General features: G+C 51.7%; 3 protein-coding genes across 6 annotated transcripts in view; 1 reads left to right on the forward strand and 2 right to left on the reverse strand.

The window, feature by feature from the left end:
• The window catches only part of wdr7 (WD repeat domain 7), a 63,588-nt gene extending 58,869 nt beyond the window's left edge, over positions 1-4,719 (reverse strand). For 2 of the 3 annotated variants that reach the window (XM_030084501.1, XM_030084499.1), the window contains exons 1-9: positions 4,555-4,719; positions 3,148-3,319; positions 2,539-2,645; positions 2,247-2,325; positions 1,512-1,686; positions 1,311-1,387; positions 1,040-1,159; positions 688-833; positions 342-444 (exon numbers count right to left, since the gene is read on the reverse strand). In XM_030084501.1, coding sequence (XP_029940361.1) covers positions 342-444; positions 688-833; positions 1,040-1,159; positions 1,311-1,387; positions 1,512-1,686; positions 2,247-2,325; positions 2,539-2,645; positions 3,148-3,306 — 966 coding nt within the window. In that variant the 5' untranslated portion in view covers positions 3,307-3,319; positions 4,555-4,719. The remainder of the gene's footprint in view (positions 1-341; positions 445-687; positions 834-1,039; positions 1,160-1,310; positions 1,388-1,511; positions 1,687-2,246; positions 2,326-2,538; positions 2,646-3,147; positions 3,320-4,554) is intronic. The other variant, XM_030084500.1, reaches the window with a different exon arrangement.
• Positions 4,720-5,529: 810 nt separating this feature from the next.
• Positions 5,530-21,439, forward strand: taf1c (TATA-box binding protein associated factor, RNA polymerase I subunit C). The gene is given in 17 exon segments (XM_030084371.1): positions 5,530-5,919; positions 6,486-6,597; positions 6,849-6,898; positions 7,114-7,212; positions 7,292-7,359; positions 7,439-7,590; positions 7,593-7,673; positions 7,783-7,917; positions 8,027-8,144; positions 8,249-8,320; positions 8,422-8,557; positions 8,635-8,763; positions 8,903-9,074; positions 9,171-9,308; positions 9,386-10,542; positions 12,462-12,854; positions 21,387-21,439. Coding segments are annotated over 16 exon segments (3,000 nt in total). The 5' UTR covers positions 5,530-5,802; the 3' UTR covers positions 12,726-12,854; positions 21,387-21,439.
• On the reverse strand, positions 14,534-19,710 carry ccng2 (cyclin G2). 2 transcript variants are annotated; one of them, XM_030084377.1, is made up of 8 exons: positions 19,604-19,710; positions 18,322-18,470; positions 18,100-18,237; positions 17,650-17,900; positions 17,046-17,124; positions 16,861-16,959; positions 16,394-16,593; positions 14,534-15,478 (listed from the first exon to the last, which is right to left on the reverse strand). In XM_030084377.1, the coding sequence occupies exons 2-8, from the start codon at positions 18,424-18,426 to the stop codon at positions 15,346-15,348; spliced, it is 1,005 nt and encodes a 334-aa protein (XP_029940237.1). In that variant the 5' UTR covers positions 18,427-18,470; positions 19,604-19,710; the 3' UTR covers positions 14,534-15,345. The 2 variants fall into 2 exon arrangements, with proteins under 2 accessions (XP_029940237.1, XP_029940236.1); XM_030084376.1 differs by having other exon boundaries at positions 18,100-18,470.
• Positions 21,440-21,507: the final 68 nt, after the last annotated feature.

Below are 21,507 nucleotides of genomic sequence, written 5' to 3' on the forward strand. Positions count from 1 at the left end.
CGGGTGGACGCCTCCTCAGATGAAGCTCCAGCAGCGCCACGGGGACAAATTAAAACTTAACCAGCAGCATTTCTCACGGATAATGTCAAACACTGTCAAAACATTAAAAGCCAAATAGATCAGCAGAACAAACACGGTGCGACTCCAGACAGAACATGAATCCACGAGGATTTAAAAGACGCATTTTTTCCTCTTTATAAAGACTTCTTGGTGTTTTTTCTGATTCATAAAATGCTTTGTGAGGGTGTAGTTAGAGCAGGTTTTCCAGGTGTCCACTGTGTTGGAAGCTCCAGATGTGTGTGTGTGTGTGTGTGTGTGTGTGTGTTCTGCAGCCTCCTGACCTGCTTGTCTGAGCGCTCTGCGATGCTGTAGACCAGCGGAGGGATGGAGCCTTCCTTCGTTCTGCCCACGTCGCTGCGGAAGTGTTCGCTCGCAGGGAGACAGCTGGAAAACACACACACACACACACACACACACACACACACACACACACACTTCAGGGTCACCAGCTTCAGATAACATGATAACATTATACCATCTGTGACCACTAGATGTCACTGTGTGGCAGCAGAATGCTGCTACAGAACCACTGGTGCCCCCGGAAGGCATGTGGCTTCACAGAGAAGGAGACAGAAAGAGCCAAGATAACAAACCGAAGAGAAAAGAAGCGCGGCGGGAGCCGCTCACCTGGCCGGGAGTTTGTAGATGAAACTGCAGCCGTCTTCAGTCCAGATGATCACTTTGTCCGCAGCGATGAATTCTCCTCCAGTCCACAGCTGATCGCTGTCACTGGGCACCGAGCACAGCAGGGAGTAATCCCCGGCATCGAACACCTGACACACACACACACACACACACAGAAACACAGACACACACACAGAAACACAGACACACACACAGCACTGTGATGTTAGAACACTCATTTCTTTTGTCTGCAGTTTGTCTTTCAGATGTTGAGGATCTGAGGTGTGTGGGGCGGGGCAGGGCGTGTGGGCGGGGCTTGTTAGGGAGTGTGTTGACCCTCGGGCCCTCCGCTCACCCTCCAGTACTTGGAGCAGACCACCAGCAGGCTGCTCTGGGTGAAGGTGCAGAAGGAGATGCTCTGGCAGCCCTGGCAGTAGATGGGTTTGGACTCCTCTTCGAACACTGGGTCCAGGTCCTGGAAGCACAGTGCGCACACACACACACACAAACACACACACTTCAGGCATGAACGGGACCCCGGCTCTGTTCCCTCCTCCTGCTGACTCAGCAGGTCTGGACATCGGTCCGGCTGTTCTCAGGACAGCAGCGCCTGTGCGGCGGAGTACCTGCATCTTGCTGACCTCAGCTGTTATGATCCAGACCTTCAGGATGCCCGTCACCGACACCGCCACCACCGTGTCCTCTGAGGACACACACACCGTCCACATTAGCAGTTCTGAAAGCGTCACGTGGACGACGACCCCCACCCCCCCAGACACCCCCCCCCCCCCCCCCCCCCCCCCAGACCCCACCCCCGCATCTCCCACCTTGCGTGCGGTGAGATCGGATGATGCTCATGGAGCTGATCCAGTCGGGAGAAATCTTGGACACCAGCGAGTAGAGGACCTCCAGGCTGGTGGCGTCCACCACAAGGATTTCTGGGTAATGGCCGTTGCAGAGGAGCCGCCCCTCCCTCTCAGTGCCGATGGTGAACTGGTAGAACTGGAAGACGACAGAGACGGGAAGATTCAAACAACAGCAAGAAGGCCGTCGTATTTATTTAGGCCTGTTTTAGCTCCAACACACAAACACGAGGAGGAGGAGGAGGAGGAAGAGGAGGAGGAGGAGGAGGAGGAAGAGGAAGGAGGAGGAGGATGAGGAAGAGCAAGAGGAAGGAGGAGGAGGATGAGGAAGAGCAAGAGGAAGGAGGAGGAGGAGGAGGAGGAGGAAGGAGGAGGAGGAGGAAGAGGAGGAAGAGGAGGAAGAGGAGGAAAGAGGAGGAGGAGGAGGAGGAGGAGGAGGAAGAGGAGGAGGAGGAGGAAGGAGGAGGAAGAGGAGGAGGAAGAGGAGGAAGAGGAGGAGGAGGAGGAGGAAGAGGAGGAGGAGGAGGAGGAGGAGGAAGGAGGAGGAGGAGGAGGAGGAAGGAGGAGGAAGGAGGAGGAGGAAGGAGGAGGAAGGAGGAGGAAGGAGGAGGAAGGAGGAGGAAGGAGGAGGAAGGAGGAGGAGGAGGAGGAGGAGGAGGAGGAGGAGGAGGAGGAGGAGGAGGAGGAGGAGGCGGCTACCTGGATTCCAGTGTGAGCACAGGCCAGCTTGGTGAACTCAATGCAGCGTCCATCGTTCACGTCCCACAGACACATCTCCCTGAGGAGAAAATTAGTTTCAGACCAAACCGCAAGAAAATCATCAGGTCACTTTGAAATCAGTTCAACAAACTGAGTTCTTCCTCAGAAAGTCTGAAAATCGGCAGTTAGAAGGGAAATATTACAGCAAGGAGGAGCTGCAGGGTGTGGTGGTAAGGACTGCTCACGGGGGTGTGTGTGTGTGTGTGTGAGTGTGAGTGTGTGTGTGTGTTACCCGCTCTCAGACGCGCTGACGATGTACTGCTTGTCGCTGCTGGCGCTGGCCTTGGACAGACAGGTGATGGAGGCCGTGTGACCGAACAGCATGGCCCGAGGACAGATCTGAGCAGCAGGGAGACGATCGGCATTCAGCACAGAGAGAGAGAAGCTTCATCTCAGAGGCGTCCTGGATTCTTACTGTCGCTGTATCTTCACATCATCCACACTGGATTACTGTTTAATGCGGTGAAAAGAAAATGACCATCTCTGCACGTTGTTTACTGCAGGTCATCTTGTTTCAGACTCCTTTCCTCACTGGAGGTTCTATTTTTTGAGTTGTATTTTTGGGAATGCATTCAGACTTTCTCTCTGGATTACTTTTAGATAGCTTTTCATCTAATTTTGTATTTTTTTCTGTGTTTCAGACTCAGTTTGACCTGATGACTCGCTGTTGTTTGAACTCTAAAGTTACCAGCGTGAATCTAACTGGATGGCTCCTCTGAAAGTGACTTCTTGTTGACTTCCAACTCGACCTCGGTCACACTTCAGATTGATTAGTAAAGGATTTGACACTCGGAGTGTGTATTCAGCCTGTGTGAGACAAGATGGGGTGAGGTCCTGGTACCTTGAGCTCCGGCGTCATGTCCCACAGACAGATCTGGCCGTCGTGGCAGCCGGTGATGATGGTGCTGAAGTCGTCCATCACCAGCAGGCTGCTGATGCAGTGGGTGGGAGCCGTGCGGCCCCACAGCACTATGGGTAGAACCAAGTTGTTCCCGGACATCGTGGTGATCAGTCTGATGGGAGAGAAGGAAGAGGAGGAGGAGGAGGAGGAGGAAGGGTTTTAGGGAATCAAGGCTGATCAGTATATCAGCTTCATATCGAACAGCTGTGTCAAAGAGGCTTGTAAACACAGGAACGTTGTCCCAGGAGCATGGACTGAACTGACGACTCACAACAGGCCGGCTGCAGCTAAAATTCTTCATTATGAACCAGAAACCTCCATCATATGATTCACACAGAGGATGAATGAGTCGGTGCTGATCGTCCAGCTGGAGGAGATCCGCTTCAGCCAGCAGAGCTCAGGTGACGTAACATAAACTTACAGATGAATGCATTCTACTGCAGCTTGTTCTACTCCATTCCTGCTCCTGGGTCCAGCTGAAGACACGCAGCACTGAGCTCTCTGGAGCAGGGTTACAGGTCACTGATGAAACGAGGAATTTACACCATTCAGGTTCAGCCTGCAACTCTCCAGCAACTGCATGATGGATTCTCTCAATATGGACGGAAGTCTCTGAGGAATGCTTCCAGCACCTTGTTGAATCTCTGTCACCAACAGTTAAGGCTTTTTAGTTTAATAAAGTGGCTGCTGACTGTGTGATTTTCTAGTTTAACTCCAGCAGCAGTAATGAACCTTCAGTTCCAGGAAAAACTCGAGGGCCGCCCTGTGATCTCCAGCGGCTCTCCGGGGGTCTCAAACCCCCAGTTGGGAACCGCTGGTCTGGCGCCAGCTCTGCACTGCATCGTGACAAGCTGAAGATGCTGTTAGGACATCCCAGAATACTGAGCGCAGGTGGAAATGGATGGAAACTGAAGCTTCACTTCAGAGCTTCACAGCAGAGTCCGCAGTGCTGCGAACACACCGCGAGACAGTCACGACTCTCGGTTCTGCTCACGAGACACATTCAGACTGAAACGACAGCTGTGCACACACACACACGCCTCGTCCGTGCTCATCCTGCAGGGTCGGTGCTGTGCAGCATTTCACTCAATACACATACACGCTGCAGCATTTCCCTTCACGCGCAGAGGACTCGTTCTCAGACAACACACAGACCTCCCAGGAAGAGAAAAGAGGAGAGACGGGCTGTGCAGCCGCTTCGCAGCGAACCAGAGGAGAGATGAGCTGTGCAGCCTCCTCACAGCTGATCATGCTAATGCTAACATATAAACGCAATGTCGCCACTTCCGGGGTTAGCATCGCGGCTAACGCAACCAAAACAAAATGTCAAAAAATGAGCCCACGTACCAAAAACACAGATCCTACTGGGACATTTCCCTCTGCGGGAAGGCGTGTCGGTGAACGTTTCCCTCAGTGTCGAATAAATCCAAAGATTATCCAGTTTCTTATGATATTTCACCTTCTCGTCCTCCACAAGCAGCGGACTGTTCAATCAGCTGATCCAAATCTCCTTCTTCTCCGGGTGAATTTACAGCAGGCTGCACAGCTCACAGCGAAACAGCGCCCTCTACAGACCGCGACGAGAAGAACAATAATAAAGACACCCACACTATATCCGTCTATCTATCTGTCATATAAGTATTATTCAGAAACACTGTGTTTGTTATTTTACAACACTTTACTGCTTAACGGTTTTACCCCAGAGAGGACTGCAGGGGGAGCCCGCACACAGGCGGATTTTATCAACATTTCAGTCTGTCTTCATGTATATGTTGTTCCTCGTTCTGCCATAAAATAAAGGCGTCTTGGCAAAGGATAACCACTCGTCATCCTACATTATCTATCTGGAGAAAAAGACACGAATGAAACTAAACATTGACATACTGTATGCAGTCATACCGACATTTATGAATAGAAAATAGGCAACATAAGAAGAACATAAATGAAAACAGATGTGCACATGGAAGTGAAGTCATACACGTGAAGTGAAGTCATATTTAAAAAGGCGCTGAAGTAAATACGAAGTTAAGTTTCACTGACTTTATTTGTTTGTTTGTTTGTTTGTTTGTTTGTTTGTTTGTTTGCCTTCTGGACCAGGACCTGTTTATCCTTCAGTGGATTCACTAGAGGAACGAGTCTTTTCACAATTTAAATAATCTTAACTCAAAAGTACAATAAAATATTCTTTATCATTCTACATGGAGGAAATAATCAAATACTATGGTCAAAAATATCCTGGCCGGAAGTTAGCGCTCTAATTTGAAAACGTTCCTGTCGAAATTCCGGAAGTGGTGCTTTGAATCGTTTGTGGCTTTACTTCCGGCCAGTGGTTCGGCTTCTACACGTGTTTACGGCACATGACAGCATATCTGGTGGAATAGCCGCTTTCCCTGCGGTGACAGGCCGCTGGAGCTGCTCCGGGTTGCTCACGGCGGTGTCCGGGCAGCGGCTGATGCCGGGTCGCGATGTTCAGCAGTGCAGGGACGTGTTTGTAGCTGCGGAGCTAGCAGCTAGCGGCTAGCCGGGAGCAGGACAACATGTCCGGACTTGTCTCCCCACGCTGAGCGCGCTGCACACTCTGTGTTCTCGCACACCATGGACTTCCAGTTCCCCCAGCAGCTGTTCCCCTCGTTTTACAACAGCGGACCTCCGGACTCGGTCGTGAAACACTTTGCCGGAGACTGGGGATCTTACCAGCGGGTCCGGCTTCAGGTGAGTCCACCTGTCCGGAACCACGTGGAGCACGTGTCACGCTGACAGATAATCACTCACGTCACTGGGATCTTATCAAATACACCCTCCTTTTAGTGCACTTCAGCACGTTACGTATTTATTGAGCTCGTAATTCTGGATCGTCATCATTCTTTGCGTTCCCGAGACATCTGTTTATTTATAAGCTCCTGCAGAAGCAAAAAGAAACCGAGTCATGATGATATCGTTCATCTAAAATAATGAGATTAGCTTCAAACTGGCTTTAATTTGTAGTTTAGGTTAAAAGAAAATAACTCAAAAAACGAGCATTGGGCTCTGTTCTTATTTTATAAATTCTCACATCATTAGGTGAGTCATTCACTTATTAAGTGTGAATAAAGATGCAGGGAGAAAGTTATGAATCTTCAGAGCGTTCTGTTCATGAGCTGGATGAGGAGAAAGCTCTGGTCTGGTTCACCCACCGGCCAGCAGAGGGGAACATCCAGGCCTCTTAGAGCAGAACCTGATTCAGTCCATAATCAGTCGATGAACTGTTTATCTGGATTCTGGACTTTGTGTGCTTCCAGGGAGGTTCTGGTTCCGACTCCACCTGGACGTTTATACCCAAACATGAAGTCCGGGGGGAGACGTGGCGTCCCACTGAGCCCATCCCGGTTCCACTGCTGTCTCCCAAGGATGGTGAGTTCTCCGTGGGTCCCCTGAGGGCCGGCTGTTGGAGAACTGTCGTACTGAATGTTTTCAGAGTTGTTCTTCTTCTGATTCGACTTCATTAGTTTCCTCTTTCTAGTCTTTAAATGAGTTGACAGTAACTCCAGAGTAAATGCTGTTGTCCACCATGCCCGTCTTTTTTCATTGATTCGCTGTGAACTCGCTGTTTTTTGCATTTCCTAAACATTTGACTTGACTTGTGTGTATTAACTGTTTTGCAGCTTTCGTTCCCTACGTGACGCCTCCGGATCCTCTGAGCTTCACGAAACATGTGAGCGCACAAACAGAACCAGCTTCTGCATGTTGAGGATCTACGTTTCCTGTATTGAATGCTGTTGACTGGACTCTGTCTGAGTCCTGCTCTGAGTTTTAACAGGAAACAAGGTTTTCTCTCTCATTTCCTTTCTTGGAGCTGGAATGCTTGTTCTGGCTGCTTTGGAGGTGTGATGTTAAATTCAGCTCCATCCTCTTCTTCTGTGTGTTTAGATGCAGAACTTCTTCATGGATCATAAACACGACGCCTTCGGATGCATGAGCAGCATCCTGGGAAGAAACTTCTTCTTCTCTGATGGACGACGCCGACAGGTGAGGGTCCAGGGAGTCTTCCTCTGCTGCTCTGCCATCAGATCCGTTCATGCGTTCAGATCAATGTTTGGTTCTGCAGCGGTGTCCTGAGGGCTCGGTCAACATGTGGAGGGTGAGGAAACACCTGGACCAGCTCCACGTGAAGAAGTGAGTCCAGTCAGAGACGTGAAGCTGAACACAGACGGGAAACGTCTGGAATGACGGCGTGTTTTCCTTCTGTCCTCAGGTGTCGGCAGACGTATTACTCGCTGTCGCTGAACCGGTACTGCTGCCTGCTGTCCGACGTGGTGCCCTCCGTGCCCCCCGACCTGCTGGGGCCGCTGCTGCACGAGGAGCTGGCCGAGCAGAGGGACCGCCTGCTGTTCTGCGAAGCGGCCGCCGGGGCGCTCTGGCCTTCGTCCCCTTCTCCCAGAGCAGCGGCTGCCTGCTCTATCCAGGACACGGCGATCAGGACCTGCTCAGTATCCTGCTGATTGAATCCACAGCTCCTCCGCCCAACGTGGAAACCTGAAAACACTGTCGGCAGACTCAGGTCAGCTGCACGTCTTCATTCTTGACTCAGTTCTTCAGACTTCCACAAGGTGGCGCTGCTGCAGCACCCCGAAGGAAGCCCCCCCACTGTGGACAGCAGCAGCAGCAAGCCCTTCAGCTTCCAGCTCCAGGGCGCCATCAGACAGCTGAGCGCCGCCTGCTTCCCGCACAGCTGTAAGTCCCTGGAGGAGGAGGAGGAGGAGGAGGAGGAGGAGGAGGAGGAGGAGGAGGAGGAGGAGGAAGATCCCGGGGGGTCCTCACGGAGACCGTCTGGTGGTTTCAGGCCTGGTGGGCGCGCGTCTGGATCACCTCTGTGGCGTTTGGAGCTTCAGTGAGCAGAACGAGCCTCGTCTGCTGCAGGCGGTCAAAACCTCAGAGACAGCGACCTGCGTCAGCCTCAGGTGGGGGGTACCGGAGGGGGGTCCTGGAGGAGGGTCTCGGAGGGGGGTCCTGGAGGGGGGGAGTGTGTGGGAGTCTCCGTTCTGAGTGTGTCCTCTCTGCTCAGTCCTCATGTCTGCGGTGAAGTCCTGGTGGCGAGCGAGAGCGGAGCGGCACACCTGTGGACGGTGGGGAAAGGGTGAGGACCTGATCTGAGAGCAGGACCGGACCGGACCGGACTGGACCGGTCCGGTCCGGCTGACTGCAGCACTGAGCTGAAGTGACTCTCTGGCCTGACAGCATGCAGAAGGTCCGGGCGGAGGACTCCAACCTGTACTTCAACGCCCGGTCCCGGTGGCGGTGGTGCGAGTTCTCGGCTCACCCCAGGGTGGCGCTGTACGCTGACCGGACGGGGGCGGAGCTCACAGACTTCAGGGTGAGTCTGGTTTCAGGACCCTGTGATCTCCGTCCTGTGTGTGTGTCTGACCCGCCCCCTGGTTTCCCGTCCTGCAGGCCAGTCCGCCCTCCAGTCACACCCTGTTTCGTATCAGCAGCTCGTCCGAGTGTCGCAACGGAGAGCGGCTGATCCTGGTCCGGTACCTGAGGGACGCTCACTGCTTCCACCACCTCGTCACCACGCAGGTAGCTTCACACGCTCGGCGTTAAATACCGAGATGATACCTTAGTCAGTGTCACAGATGAAGTAATGCATCAGGTTGTGTGTTGTCATGAGGTCAGAGGTCATCCTGCTCTCTTTAAGTCGTGCCCCTCTCTCTGCCAGTACTCGGCGTACATCGTGGACGAGCGCTTCCCCGGCGTGCCGATGCTGAAGCTGGACCACCAGATGCGGTCGCCGCCCGTCTTCTGCCACGTCGTTCCCGAAGAAGGACGAAGCACCAAGATGCTCCTGGGCTCCCGCCGCTGCCAGGAAGTCACGCTGCTGCAGTACTCGGGTCAGTCAGCAGGGGGCGGAGCGGCGCTCTCTGCTCTGTTTACATGTGAGTGTTGAGTGTGTGTGTGTGTGTGTGTGTGTGTGTGTGTGTGTTCAGGTGGCCGATCAGATGCCTGCTCCAGTCGGGGTCCTCCTCAGGCTCTGCTCAGAGCCGCAGACAGTCTGGAGCACCTGCCGGTTCTCATCCCCCACCAGCAGAGCGCCGCCGCCCACAGACTGTCTGCACCGGCCACAGGTACCGGTACCGGTCTGTGTGTTTGTGTGTGTGTGCGTGTGCACGTGCACAGCGGCTGACCTCTCCCCCTGTCTCAGGTCTGACCTGCATTGGGCCGGCGGGCGGCGGCTCGGAGCGGCGCCGCCTCTGCGTCCTCCAGCTGACGGAGGCCGGAGACATTTTCTACCAGGTGGTGGAGTCGGAGCGACGCGGAGCCGAGGCCGAGGCCGCCGGCGCCCGGCGCCCCCCGCTGCTGGCAGAGGACACGTCCAGCGAGGACGGCGACGTGATCGGGCCGACTCAGGCCACTCCGGGCTTCGTTCCTGAATCGCCCGATTGGGACTCCGACTCGTTCTCCGAGGATTCAGAGGCGGAGGGCAGGCACCGCCGCCTGAAGAGGTTTAAGGTTCCGGTCGTGGTCAACGAGGATCCGGAGCCAGAGCTGGACCCGGAGCCGGATCAAACGGGTGTGGAGGACGGAAGCACGAGGAGGAGCGGCGAGGAGACGCTCAGCAGCTCACCTCCTCAGGATCTGACTCCGCCCGCTCTCAGCCGGGCGGCGCTCGCCACCTGGAAACACTGGCTCCAGACACTGATGCAGAGCAGCACTAGGGATAAGCCCCGCCCCCCCAGCTCGTCACACTTCATCGTCAGCACTGAGGATCTGCTCAAACCCGTCAACGCGGCCCCGTCAGGAAGCGGCGGCCTGCAGGAAGTCGGCGAGTATCTGAGGTCCTGCATGTCCAGACGCTCGCTGGCCCTGTCCGCCCCGGTCCAGGACCCGGACCTGGTTCCCGTCCCGGAGCAGGTGGACACGGAGGCCTGGACCGACCCGCTGAGCCGCAGGCTGACGGCGTCCTGGCAGGGCGAGGAGGCGTGGCTGGCCTGGTGGGAGGAGGAGCTGGGCACGCACAGGGAGGCCAAGGCTCAGGCGCTGAGGAGGAAGCGGCGGCGCGAGAAGGAGGCGCGGCGCGCCGCCGGCCAGCAGCTGGAGCTCAGCGCCAGCTTCTCCTCCTCCGCCAGCGGCCCGTCCGAGCTGGACGACTTCTCCACCCACAGCCAGGTGCCCTGGTTCGACACCGAGTGGACGGCCCGCCCCTACCCGGACCCGGGTCTGGAGAGAGACCCGACTGAGACGGACGCTCCTGCTGGACCCCCGACCGGCGAGGAGGCGGACCCCCAGACCCCCACCGGGACCGGGACCCCCGATCCCTCACCTGCTCCGGAGAAGAGGCGCGAGCCGCTCGCCGCTCAGGTAGGAACCAGACGGACGATACACCAGATGGACCCGGGCCGAGAGAAAGAGCACTGTTACTGAGAGAAAACCCGGGAAGAGCAGCTCAGCACGGAACCGTCAGTCTCTCTTCTGGGGTTCATTTATCACTCAGAACCACAGAGGAGCTTAGAGCCAAAAACATGAGTTTAAATTAACCAGCAGAGTAGAGACATAATCAGACGAGATGGTTTTAGAAGCTTCTAATCAAGAAACCGACTTTAAATCCAAGTAATGAACTCCTGAACAATATATGTAGAAAAAGATAGTCTGACCTGGTTTTGGCAACAAAAGGTAAAATATGTCTTAAAGGTTTGACAAATTCTTTTAGATTTGAGGAATTAGATGCGAATTCAGAGCCGTGTGATGAGACCATTCAGTTCCACCATTATTGTCCAGCCGTCGTCTCTGGATTGCTGATTTTGGTCAGTTAACACATCAGTGCCGTCCGAATGTCGATACTTGCCGCCTCAGTCCGATGTTTTGACGGCGTTGATGTGTTAGCTGACCACAATCAGCAGTCCAGAGACGACGGCTGGACAAAAAATGGCGGAACCGAATGATTGCAACTCTCTGGCTACGCGGCTCTGGGGCCTTACCTATGAAGCTCGCTGCGCACAAAACGAGCCCCAAACTTTGCGCAGCAGCTCCTCTGCGCCAAAGCTGGTACTTACAAAAATCTAGCGTAGGGAACAAATGCGTTGGACTCTGCGGTCCTCACCGCAAACAAAATAGCTGCCGTACACGGACCGCACGATTCAGGAAAACTACGTGGAGACGAACAAAGAGAAGGAAACAACGAGGGGAGACACTGAGGAAGTCATGTTCAGTGGCTTTGGAATGTTTTCACCTTCTACATCTTCTACAATAAACAAAAAATAAATAGTTCAAAGGGAGCAATCAGACACATCACGTCATGAAAACACCTACAATGTCTTTGTCTCTGCACTTACAAATAAGTCACTTGTAATGACATAATTCTTCTCCTGATACACACTTCAAATTGTTCTCAATTAAATGGCAAATTGACACAAAAAGTGTTTGCTGTTTTGCCATGGCCATATCTGACGTCCGAACCCTGAATCATCCCGGGTTCACAGGATCCAAGCTGCTTGCAGTGACTCTAATTGGCGCTTCTGAATGGATAGAATTGTCTGCTGTGACTGTGACACGTTTGATTTATGGGCCTATGTGCTGCAGCGCATTAAAACCCTGTTGACTCCAGAGGCAAAACCATTTTGATAACGCATGGACGCACAGTCATATTGTGCAACCAATTTCCACTACATTTTTATGTTACTTTTTTTTTTTCCAAGGTGTTTCTGCAGTGTTGAGACACTGAATTATGACGACTCACCTTCAAGTCAGACCACTTTCTTTCACCTCAGCAGCAGTGGCCCGATGGCTCTGACACCTGCTCCACTCGACGTGTCTCCGTTTGTCCCTCCACTGCTGTGTCCTCCAAAAAGGACAGACCGCCTCACCAGTGAGGGCTTGGATTTCTGTCTCGCTGAAGGGTCGCTTCTTGGGCCGTTTACCGTCCATCGTGCGTGTAACGGCGCTATGCGTCGCACCCTCTAATGTACCCGAATTTCATTCATGCGTTCATTTGCATCCCCATATATGGTGCCAAGGGGTGGAGGAGGGGCGGGATTGTGGGCGGGATCGGCCACCGTCATGTTCTGCGCAGGATTGAGATCCATTATTTGGAAATTGCGGACAGTTTTTTAGCTCCCGATTTTTTTAATTTTTTTTTTTTTGCGGACAGAAGTTTGCGTTGCATTATCACGGACCATTATTGTCAGATTTTCCCACAAAGTTTCATAGGTGAGGCCCCAGGTCTTACTGAGGGAGAAATGATTCATCAGCTGTAACTGACCAAAGCTGCCTGATGTTCCCAGGAGAACCCGGTCCAGACGGAGGAGCAGATGGAGGTCCCAGTCCGTACGGGGGCCCCCGCCCAGAAGGAGGCCCCCGCCCAGAAAGAAAACCCCCTTCAGAAGGAGAACCCCGTCCAGAAGCAGAACCCCGTCCAGAAGGAGGCCCCCTCCACCCCCGCTGCCCGTTACACCTCATCCTCTCAGTTCAGCAGCTCCCAGAATTCCCTGGGGCGCCTGTCCCAGTCGTCTCAGCCCAAGAAGAAGAAGTCTCGGATGGGGTTCTGAGCGTTTTGGGATTACCTTTGCTGGACTTGTGGATTAAGTTGGAGCTGGATCTCCTGGAGGACGGAGGACAGAGGCAGCTCAGGAGGACTTGGTAGGACTGACTGGAGTGTGTGTGTGTGTGTGTGTGTTGTGGTGGTTGTGTTTGTGTCTGTGGACTGGGGCTCAGTGGTGTTTGACGTGGCTTCATTTGGGCGTCGCTTCACGCAGTTTTATTTCAGATCTTTTCACTGTCATGAGCAGACTGAGGGAATGTTTTCCTCTTCCTGACTCAGCTGCGCTTTAATCCCACCTGACTGACGAGGGTCACGAGGCGTTCGTGTTTCCTGAACCTCAGGTTCTCCGCATGTCCAGAGTAAGGTGGACGTGTCTCCTCTGGTCCGTCCCTGCTCCCTGGACCGGTCCATTCAGCACGCAGCTGAATAAGCTGACAGAAGCTTAACATAACGTCAGTCTCCATCATTTTCTGTCCCACACCGACACTCAGATACGTGCACTGTGCACGCTCAGTCAAAGCGCAGCGTCGAGTCTTTATAGCTCCGGAGCAGCCGACGGCTACCGAAACCAAACGGCTCTGGGGTCAGCAGGGAAGGGTTCAGGACCACGGTGACCTCTGACCCCCGGGACGTGGAGCTTGAGCGCCTATGATTGACCCGAAAGCGTCACTTGAAAAGAAGGGATTTAGATTTCTGCCTTTTTTCAGTTTTAACTAAAAAAAAAAACAGAACATTTCACTAAAAATCAAGTTTTAAGTGAAAAACAAATCAGAGTTTGGTTTGTTTTTTTGTATCACGCAGCTCTATTTCAGAACAGCAGGCAGCGTTGACAGATGGATGTTCAGGCTGCAGCATCGCAGTAGTGAAGGACCAGAGGAGACCGGACCTTTATTCTCCACGCTGTGCACCATGAAACCTGCTCTACCTCACCAGTGTCTCGGTTCTGCTCAGTATTCCTCGGATGCGGACGCATCAACAATGTGTTGCGTCTTACACAACTTCATTTAAATACTGAGACATCTTTAAGATGTGACGGTCCTCATTTCATATAAAACTCACGGCTACAGGGTCAGATGTTCACGACGGTGAAATGTGAGCAGATTATTTCATGAACTGATCAAGTCACCTAAACATGCCAGACACCACGAAGAGAAACCAGCGAAGGAGCTGGCTTAGTTTGGTTTTCTCCCTGTAAGCTGCTCTGTAGTTTCTGCAGTCTGTTTGTAAATGAAAGCTGAGGTTTGCTGATGTGAACAGACACCGGCTTCCTCCAAATGCTTTGTTTTTGTTTCTTACATGAAGTTGGTTCTCAGGTTGTTTTTTTTTGGAAGAATATTTTTGTACGTCTGCAAACTAAACCTTCTTAATAAAAGAACTTAATGACATCTTTGAGTTTCAGTGGAGGAATGAGCCGATTTAAACAGAACGCAGCGAGAATTTACATCCAGACATCCGGTCCCACAGCTGGTGGTCGAGGTGAGAGACTTGAGACGGAGAGTATCCCGGACTGACGATCTGATGGGGGCAGAGTCGTCTGTTGGCTTCGCTCTATATGCTGAAGCAGAAAAGCTTCACCAAGAATTAAGTATTCAACTCTCAGTCCTGTAAAGACGTCCAACGACAAAAAAACCCAATAAAAATGCAGACAAGTGGTTAAAAAATAAGATTTTTATAAGAGTTTTTTTTTTTCCATACAGGTGACAAAAAAGAATAAATAACTTACTATCTACAGAGAACTATTCACAGATTTTTTTTTTGTTTTACATCATTTACAGTTTTACATGTTTTTCTATCAACATTTTCTTTGACATTTTGACATTTTTTAGGCTTTTCTTGTATTTTTTTTGACACTTGGTCAACATTATGCTTCTCTACAACATTCAAAACACCAGACCAGTCGTTTTTTTTTTTTTTTTTAAAGCTACATCCTAAAGTTGGCAACTTGTAATTCCAGCCGTATCAGACGTACAACACACACTCTCACACACACACACACACACACACACACACACACACTCGGAAGCTGCTTGTTTCTTGAACTCGTGGAGTCAGACTCCAGCCTTTCACCAGTTTAACACTTGAAATGAGAAGAAAGAAGTAAAATAATGTGCAAAATTAAAAGTTTCCTCCGGAAGCCGAGAGCAGCGTTTGTCAGTCGCGTCTGAGGAGTTGACGGTTTGATTCCCAGTGGAGGAACCTGTTCTGTGTCAGCTGTGTGTGTGTGCGTGCTGCGCTGCTCTGTTGTGAAACCGTCAGACGTTGACACAGAACAGAAATCCGACGCCACTTCCCTGTGGTCGCAGGACGGTCAGAGCGCTGCCGCCGCTCTCGGCTTCTGCACGCCCGAAAAAACGCAACCTTCTCATTCATAACAACAGTCGTAGATCAATAACAGTCGAGAGACACTCTGGAAAAACCCCAGCAGGTGTAGGCGAGGCGAGGCGAGGCGGGGCCGGCGGCCTCGCCGTTTGGCAGAACCAGGAAAGTCCACAGAGACCTGGAATGTGAGATCAGAGGCCGAACCCTGGCGTTGTGCTCTCCTCCAGCAGCACCGGAGCTTATTGAAGAATAAATTAAAGACGGCGAGGCGGGGTGGGGGGGTCAGGGGTCAGGGAGGGTCCGGGGTCTCAGGCGTGGAGGTACTGGCGGTGCTCTTGGCGCCGGAGGTGCATCGGGAAGAAGGTTCCTCCTGCATCGCTGCCCAGAGAGCTGCTGAGAGACTCTTCACCGGAGCTCAGCATGTCCACGCACGAGTCCTCGCTGTGGACACACACACACACACACACACGAGACAGTTAATAAAAGGGAAACGCCTCTACCTGCCAAAATAAAACTTCGTCTGAATCCAGTTGGAGCTGCAGGCCTGAGGAGTCGTGTTCACTCTGCTGGTCTGGCTGTTTCTGTTTTGGCGGCGTCACCATGACATCGGTTTACCGAGCGGAGCGTCAGTCAGTGTGAAAGCGTCTCGCTCTGCTGCTCAGAAGGAGAAGCAGCAGTGTAAGGAGGAGGTCAGAGGTCAGCGGGGCTCTGCCCGTCGCCGCTCTCTTCCTTGTTCCTCTTTCCTCGCGCTGTGTTGTGTAAAACGCTGTGTGTGTTGCGTGACAGGCGAGGCGACGTCATGGAAACGTCTGAGCTGCTGGGACGTGACGGCAGACTCGCACGCCTCCCAGCAGGCTGGAGATATGACACACACACACAAACACACACACACAGGAGCTGTGCCGTGTGTTACAACACGTCTGGTAAATAAAAAGACGGCCTGAGCTGTAAGTGTTGATTAACTGTGTCAGAAGTGTAGTTGTTTAGCTGGTGGATGACACACACACACACACACACACACGTACGTACAGGGTGCGGTCCCGCTCTGCTCTAACACACCTGCATGACGTGGGACTGAAACCACCTGACTGACGCAGTGTGTGACGGCCTGTCAGTCGGGGGAGTCCAGGTCCAGCCTGGCGTCGGTCTGAACATGTCAGGGCGTGTTCGGCTGCTAACGCCGCTCAGCGGCGGGGTCATGTGACCCGAGGAAAGTCCTGAAAACACCAGGAACCAGTTCCAGCTTCTTCTGAAACCCTTTCAGTCTAAAACTGAAAGCTGTTGACCTGCATCCCTCACCACACTGTGTCTCTCACACACACTCACACACACTCACACACACACACAGACACCTACCTGTCGTTCTCGTCCCAGCAGGCCTCGGGGATGGTGGGCAGCTCGGGCACGCTGCGGTGGCTGTGCAGGTTCTGGGCGGTGCGGCGCGACACCACCCACTGCAGCTTGCGGTGGTCGGGCTTGCTGCACTCGGGGGAGGCGTAGTCCGACAGGCAGCGGGCCACGCGCTCGCTCCACTGCCGCAGCTCGCCGTCGGCAATCTGAAAGCGGCGGAGAGCGACGCCTTTAGCATCCCAGTCGGTCCCGTTACTCAACAGTCAGCTGTAAACGGAGCCGCCGGTCTGTGGGGCAGCGGGTCAGGAGCGAACGCCGAGCCGCTCATGTAACGCCTGGCGGGCGGCGAAGCCCCGGCCTCATCTTTCTTAAATAAAGCTCTGATTCCCTGAGCACGGCCCGGGTCCGGGTTACATAACGCAGATGCCAAACAGCTGAGCTCAGCCGCCGGCTGCTCGGGGCGCGGCCCGTACCTTCAGGTGTCTCTGGATCTGACAGGCGATCTCCAGCATGTCCTGCGACCGAATGGCTTCGATCTCCTGCCGCAGGAGGGACAGGGCCAGGACGGACGGCTGGGGGGACGAGGCAGAGGAGACACGCCGTGAGGACACACTCCACACTCAGACGGACGGGGGACCGCTCCACCCTCACACCCTACCTTGGCTTTAGAGAAGGAGATCCGGCACAGACAGGCTTTCAGCTGAGCCTCCAGCTTCTCCAGGCTCAGGGTCTGCTTCCTGCTCACACACACACACACACACACACACACACACACACACACACACAGGATGTATTTAGACCACACTGTGGAGCTCTCTCTCCCCCCCCAGCTAGCAGCGATGTTTGTATTTACTCAAACTGAACGTGTTTCTAGCGTCCCCTCAGCCTCAGGTTGAACTCTGACCTCTGATCTGCCTCCAGAACCAAATCACACATTTTATCACTTCCACTGATCGAGACGCTCGTTAAACTTGAACTGCAGCCTGAACATGAGCGCCTGATCATCTGTGGAGCTTCAGTGAGACGTCTGTGGGAACCTGAGAGCCGCCGTGCAGCTGAGATAAAAACAAAGCGGCGGCGTTGGTTTGTTATGCAAGTGCAGGTCAGCTGTGTCAGCAGCTGGACGCAGCCCGCCTTATCACTGCTCTTTATATAAACTGACTGCTGCCCCACATCGCCGCTGCGGACAAACAAGCCGCTCAAACGGTGGAAATGTGAGCGGGCGGCGCTGGGGGTCAGCGCCCGGGTCGAGCCGTCCTCACCTGTCGCTGGAGTGCCAGAGCGCGATGCGGTGGTACAGCTGCAGGAAGGTTAAGGCGGTGACGGCTTTGGCCTTGAAGTCGAGCTTCTCGGCGACGATCTTCTCCATGCGGCTGAGGTCGGACACGGTGAAGCGGCACTGGCCGATGCGGATCAGCTCGTCGGTGGGCGTCAGGTCGCACTCCTCCTCCGTCACCTTGGCCGCCATGTGGAGGCAGCTGAGGCTGACGCAGGACAGGTGCTTGGGCTGGATCTGAGGGGGCGGGACAGGGGGACAGAAGAGGTGAGGTGAATTAAAAAAAAAAAAAAAACATATCGTCTTTCTATCAGAAGCCACTCTGGAGTGTAAACTACATTCTGCCACTGAATGGAAAGCCGCCGCCGCCGCCACTGGGAAGTTTAATTTTACACTTAGTGCAAAGAGTGAAAGTGAGCGCCTGATCCCGCCGTACCCTCATCATTGCCAGGAATCTGTCCAGCAGGTTAACGGCCAGCACGAACGTCTGCGTGCTGTAACCGAAGAAGCTCGTCAGACTCCACAGGTCCTCCACTTTGGCATCTCTGCACTTGGCTGAGATCCGCCTGTCGCCCTGGAAGAGGAAGACGCCGACGGTGAGAACTGACCCACTTCGGCCGCTGCCAGAGCGAGCGCGGCGGGCCGGGAACACACTCACCTCGACGGCGGATTCGATGAGGGCCAGGCCCGTCTCTTTGGGCAGGTAATAAACCTCCTGCTCGTAGTTCAGCCTCAGCTCCTTCATCAGCTTGAAGGCGTCCATGTCTCAGCTGGCACCGGGGAAACGACGTGGAGATCAAACCGTTGCTGCAGGGAGAAACAGAGACACGCAACTTTGAAACAACTTCCACAACACTGTTTCAACTTCTGTTCTTGGAGTGGGATCAGAACGTTACGATTAACAGAAACATCTAAAGAAGACTTCCTGATGTCTCAGTCAGTGCTGGACGTGGAGCTCATGGGTCGAGTGTCATTCTGCCAGTGTATACATGTCATCTGGGGTTCTTATTTCAGTATTCATGCCTGCTTACACTAAAAGAGGAGGAGAGAGGAGAAGACAGGAGGAGGGGGGGAGGAGGAGGAGGGGGGGATTACAGCAGAGCCCGGCCCATTTCCCTCAGCTGAGCCTCGGTGTCACATTTCCTCCAGCCAGACTCTCTCTCTCCAACAGGCGTCCTTCTCGGACTCTTCTGTGTTTAGAACCCGACAAAAAAAAACCCTCCCAGAAACCTAAAACGGTCGAGGACTCCTTCCTGTCCTCGTTTTCAGTGTTTTTCGCCCTGAAGATCCGCGAACTGGAGGACAGAGGAGGCTTTAAATCCTCCGCTGGGAGCGGGGGGAGGGGCTGTTTTTCTGTTTTCCTGTCTCTACTGTACAATAACATACAATAACATCACACACTCGCATTAAAACACACATCTACCCCCCAGGTCACATCACTGCTGGCAGATAAAGCACTAAATCTGCTCATGATGGTTTGTTCTAGTTAATATAAATCACATTAACAGAATCTGAAGCTGCCAGGATGGAAATCTCAGAGAGGGCGGACGTGCAAACTGAGAGAAACAATAATATCTATGAATATAAAGCTATAAAAGAGGAAAATATCGACAGATACTTGACGGAATGACACAATTTCAATACAGACAGGTGAAAATAATAAATAAATAATAGTAACAGGAGGAATTAAACCCAGAATAAACCGAGTCAAACTGTGTGTTTGTAATAAACATGTAAGGACGTGAAAGAAATGATACAGAGAGGACGCGGTCTGGGTTTCTCTGTCGCTGTTCTGGGTTTTGTTTAAGAGCTATTTTTACTCTTCAGGTCCTGCCTTCCTTCAGCTCCTTCCCGTGAGAAACACGGTCAGATTTGAAACCACTCCGTGAATAAAGACGAATAAAGGCGAGCGCGCGGGGTTTTTCAGAGGTTTACTGTACCTGAGTTTCGAGTTAAATCCACATTTCTGCCGTGTTTGCGCTGGTTGAGCTCCGTCCAGCTGAAAGCTTTCCTTCTTCTCTCGCTTCTTTCTCCTTTTCTCTCTTTGTTGATGTTCACATCGAGCACGCCCACCTCTGACGTCATGCAAACCGACCAATCACAGGCTCCGCCTCGCCGACAGCAGCCGTCCTTTTTCCTGCTTAGCAATCCAAACTAAGCCCGCTGTTTCACGTTTTCGCGGAAATTCTGACTGATTTTAGAACAATACTGCATGTTCCGGAATATCTGAGTCTCTGTGCCACGATTTAATGTCATTTCGAATGAAAAACAGCGACTAAATTACACGGCACGGCCCTTTTTAGCAGATGTTTCTGACAGCCAATCAGCGAGTCGCAGTTTTGCACGTTCAAATAGTCCGCCCAAAATGGGCTACTGTGATAGGCTGGTGGTTGAACAGAGTCCGAAATGGGCTGCTGTGATTGGCTGGTGGTTGCACACAGTCCTGAAGCCGTATTTGGCATTACGTAGTGTTTTCTGACACTCCATAGTGTCTAGACATAGATAGATAGATAGATAGATAGATAGATAGATAGATAGATAGATAGATAGATAGATAGATAGGTAATCTTTAAATGATGGTTTCCTCAGTTTGCCTCCTCTCTATGGAGAGAAAAATAATTCTTAATTTTTAATTTAATATGGATCATTAGTAACAATGTTCTTTAAATAAAGACAACTCCATAAATGATCATTATGTGCTGTGCACATTCTAAAAGAACTCATCACAGATATAATGTTAGATCATCTCTTCTTAAATCCCAGGTTTACGTATTCTACAGAAAATGGAGCAAAATATTCATCAAGCTTTGTTTTGACAATCATTCTGTGGACAACTCACCCAAATCTAAAAGAAAAACTCGCTAGAGTCATGTAAGAGATATGATCTGGTGAGAGAAACAGCAGCATCTAAATGTGCTCAGTGCAATATAAAATACAGTTTTGGTGAGTTCAGTACAGCTTGACATTCTATAACATTATAATGTTTGTTCTCCTTATGAAAGTTACAGGTGTGTGTGACCGCAGATGAATTTATCTGGATGAAAGTTGGCAGAAATTAATGTTGCAGAAATGTGGGCAACACGTTGCTACATGTTTGTTTCCACTCATCCTGCCCGCATCCTGCTACTGGAGCAGGTTTCTAACTAACTTAATACATATGTAAAAAACAACTACAACTATGTTCCAATGTATGGCAAATCAGTTTCTTTAAAATGAAAACATAAACTATTTTTTTAAAAAATGAAAAACTGCAAACTTCAAAATTAAGAAGACAATGAGATGGTAAAAGTAAACCTCTAAATGAACTTTTTGGATTGTGAATTCTATGTTGTATGTTGTAACAAATGTTGAGAACAGAGATTTGTCACAGGGAAACAAGGATAATTGTTTCATCTGTTAATTTTAATATATATAACATTGTTTCACTTAACAGTCTCCTTTCTGTTCTTTTAGATGACATTAAACTTTGGTTTCATTCTTTATGGGCTATCTAACATCTATCCGCTTTTCTGATTAAACAAAGTTTGCATCATAAAAAAACCCCACTGAAAACATGAATACAAACGAAGAAAAATAATAGATTATATAGAGATGAAGTTACTGACATTGCAGGATACAAAACCAAACCTACAGACAACGCAGAAACACAACAATGTGTCTGAATACTTCACAGTTCGGAGGAAGGAGACATTAATCTTTAGGATACCATAATACTGTTATTAGTGTGTGTGTGTGTGTGTGTGTGTGTGTGTGTGTGTGTGTGTGTGTGTGTGTGTGTGTGTGTGTGTGTGTGACAGACCTTGAAATTTATTGCGTTTTTATGTTTTTCGTATTGTCACTACAT

The sequence above is a fragment of the Salarias fasciatus genome (assembly GCF_902148845.1).
Source record: "Salarias fasciatus chromosome 7 unlocalized genomic scaffold, fSalaFa1.1 super_scaffold_4, whole genome shotgun sequence".
Classification (NCBI taxonomy): domain Eukaryota; kingdom Metazoa; phylum Chordata; class Actinopteri; order Blenniiformes; family Blenniidae; genus Salarias; species Salarias fasciatus.

Excerpts from the sequence above, each read along its gene's own strand:
- ccng2 (XM_030084376.1), bottom strand. The coding sequence starts at position 18,426 with ATGGACGCCTTCAAGCTGATGAAGGAGCTGAGGCTGAACTACGAGCAG. Across the intron at positions 17,901-18,099 it reads GATTCCTGGCAATGATGAGG|ATCCAGCCCAAGCACCTGTC; the intron begins GTACGGCGGGAT and ends CCGCCCCCTCAG. Across the intron at positions 15,479-16,393 it reads TGCTGGGACGAGAACGACAG|CGAGGACTCGTGCGTGGACA; the intron begins GTAGGTGTCTGT and ends GTGTGTCCACAG.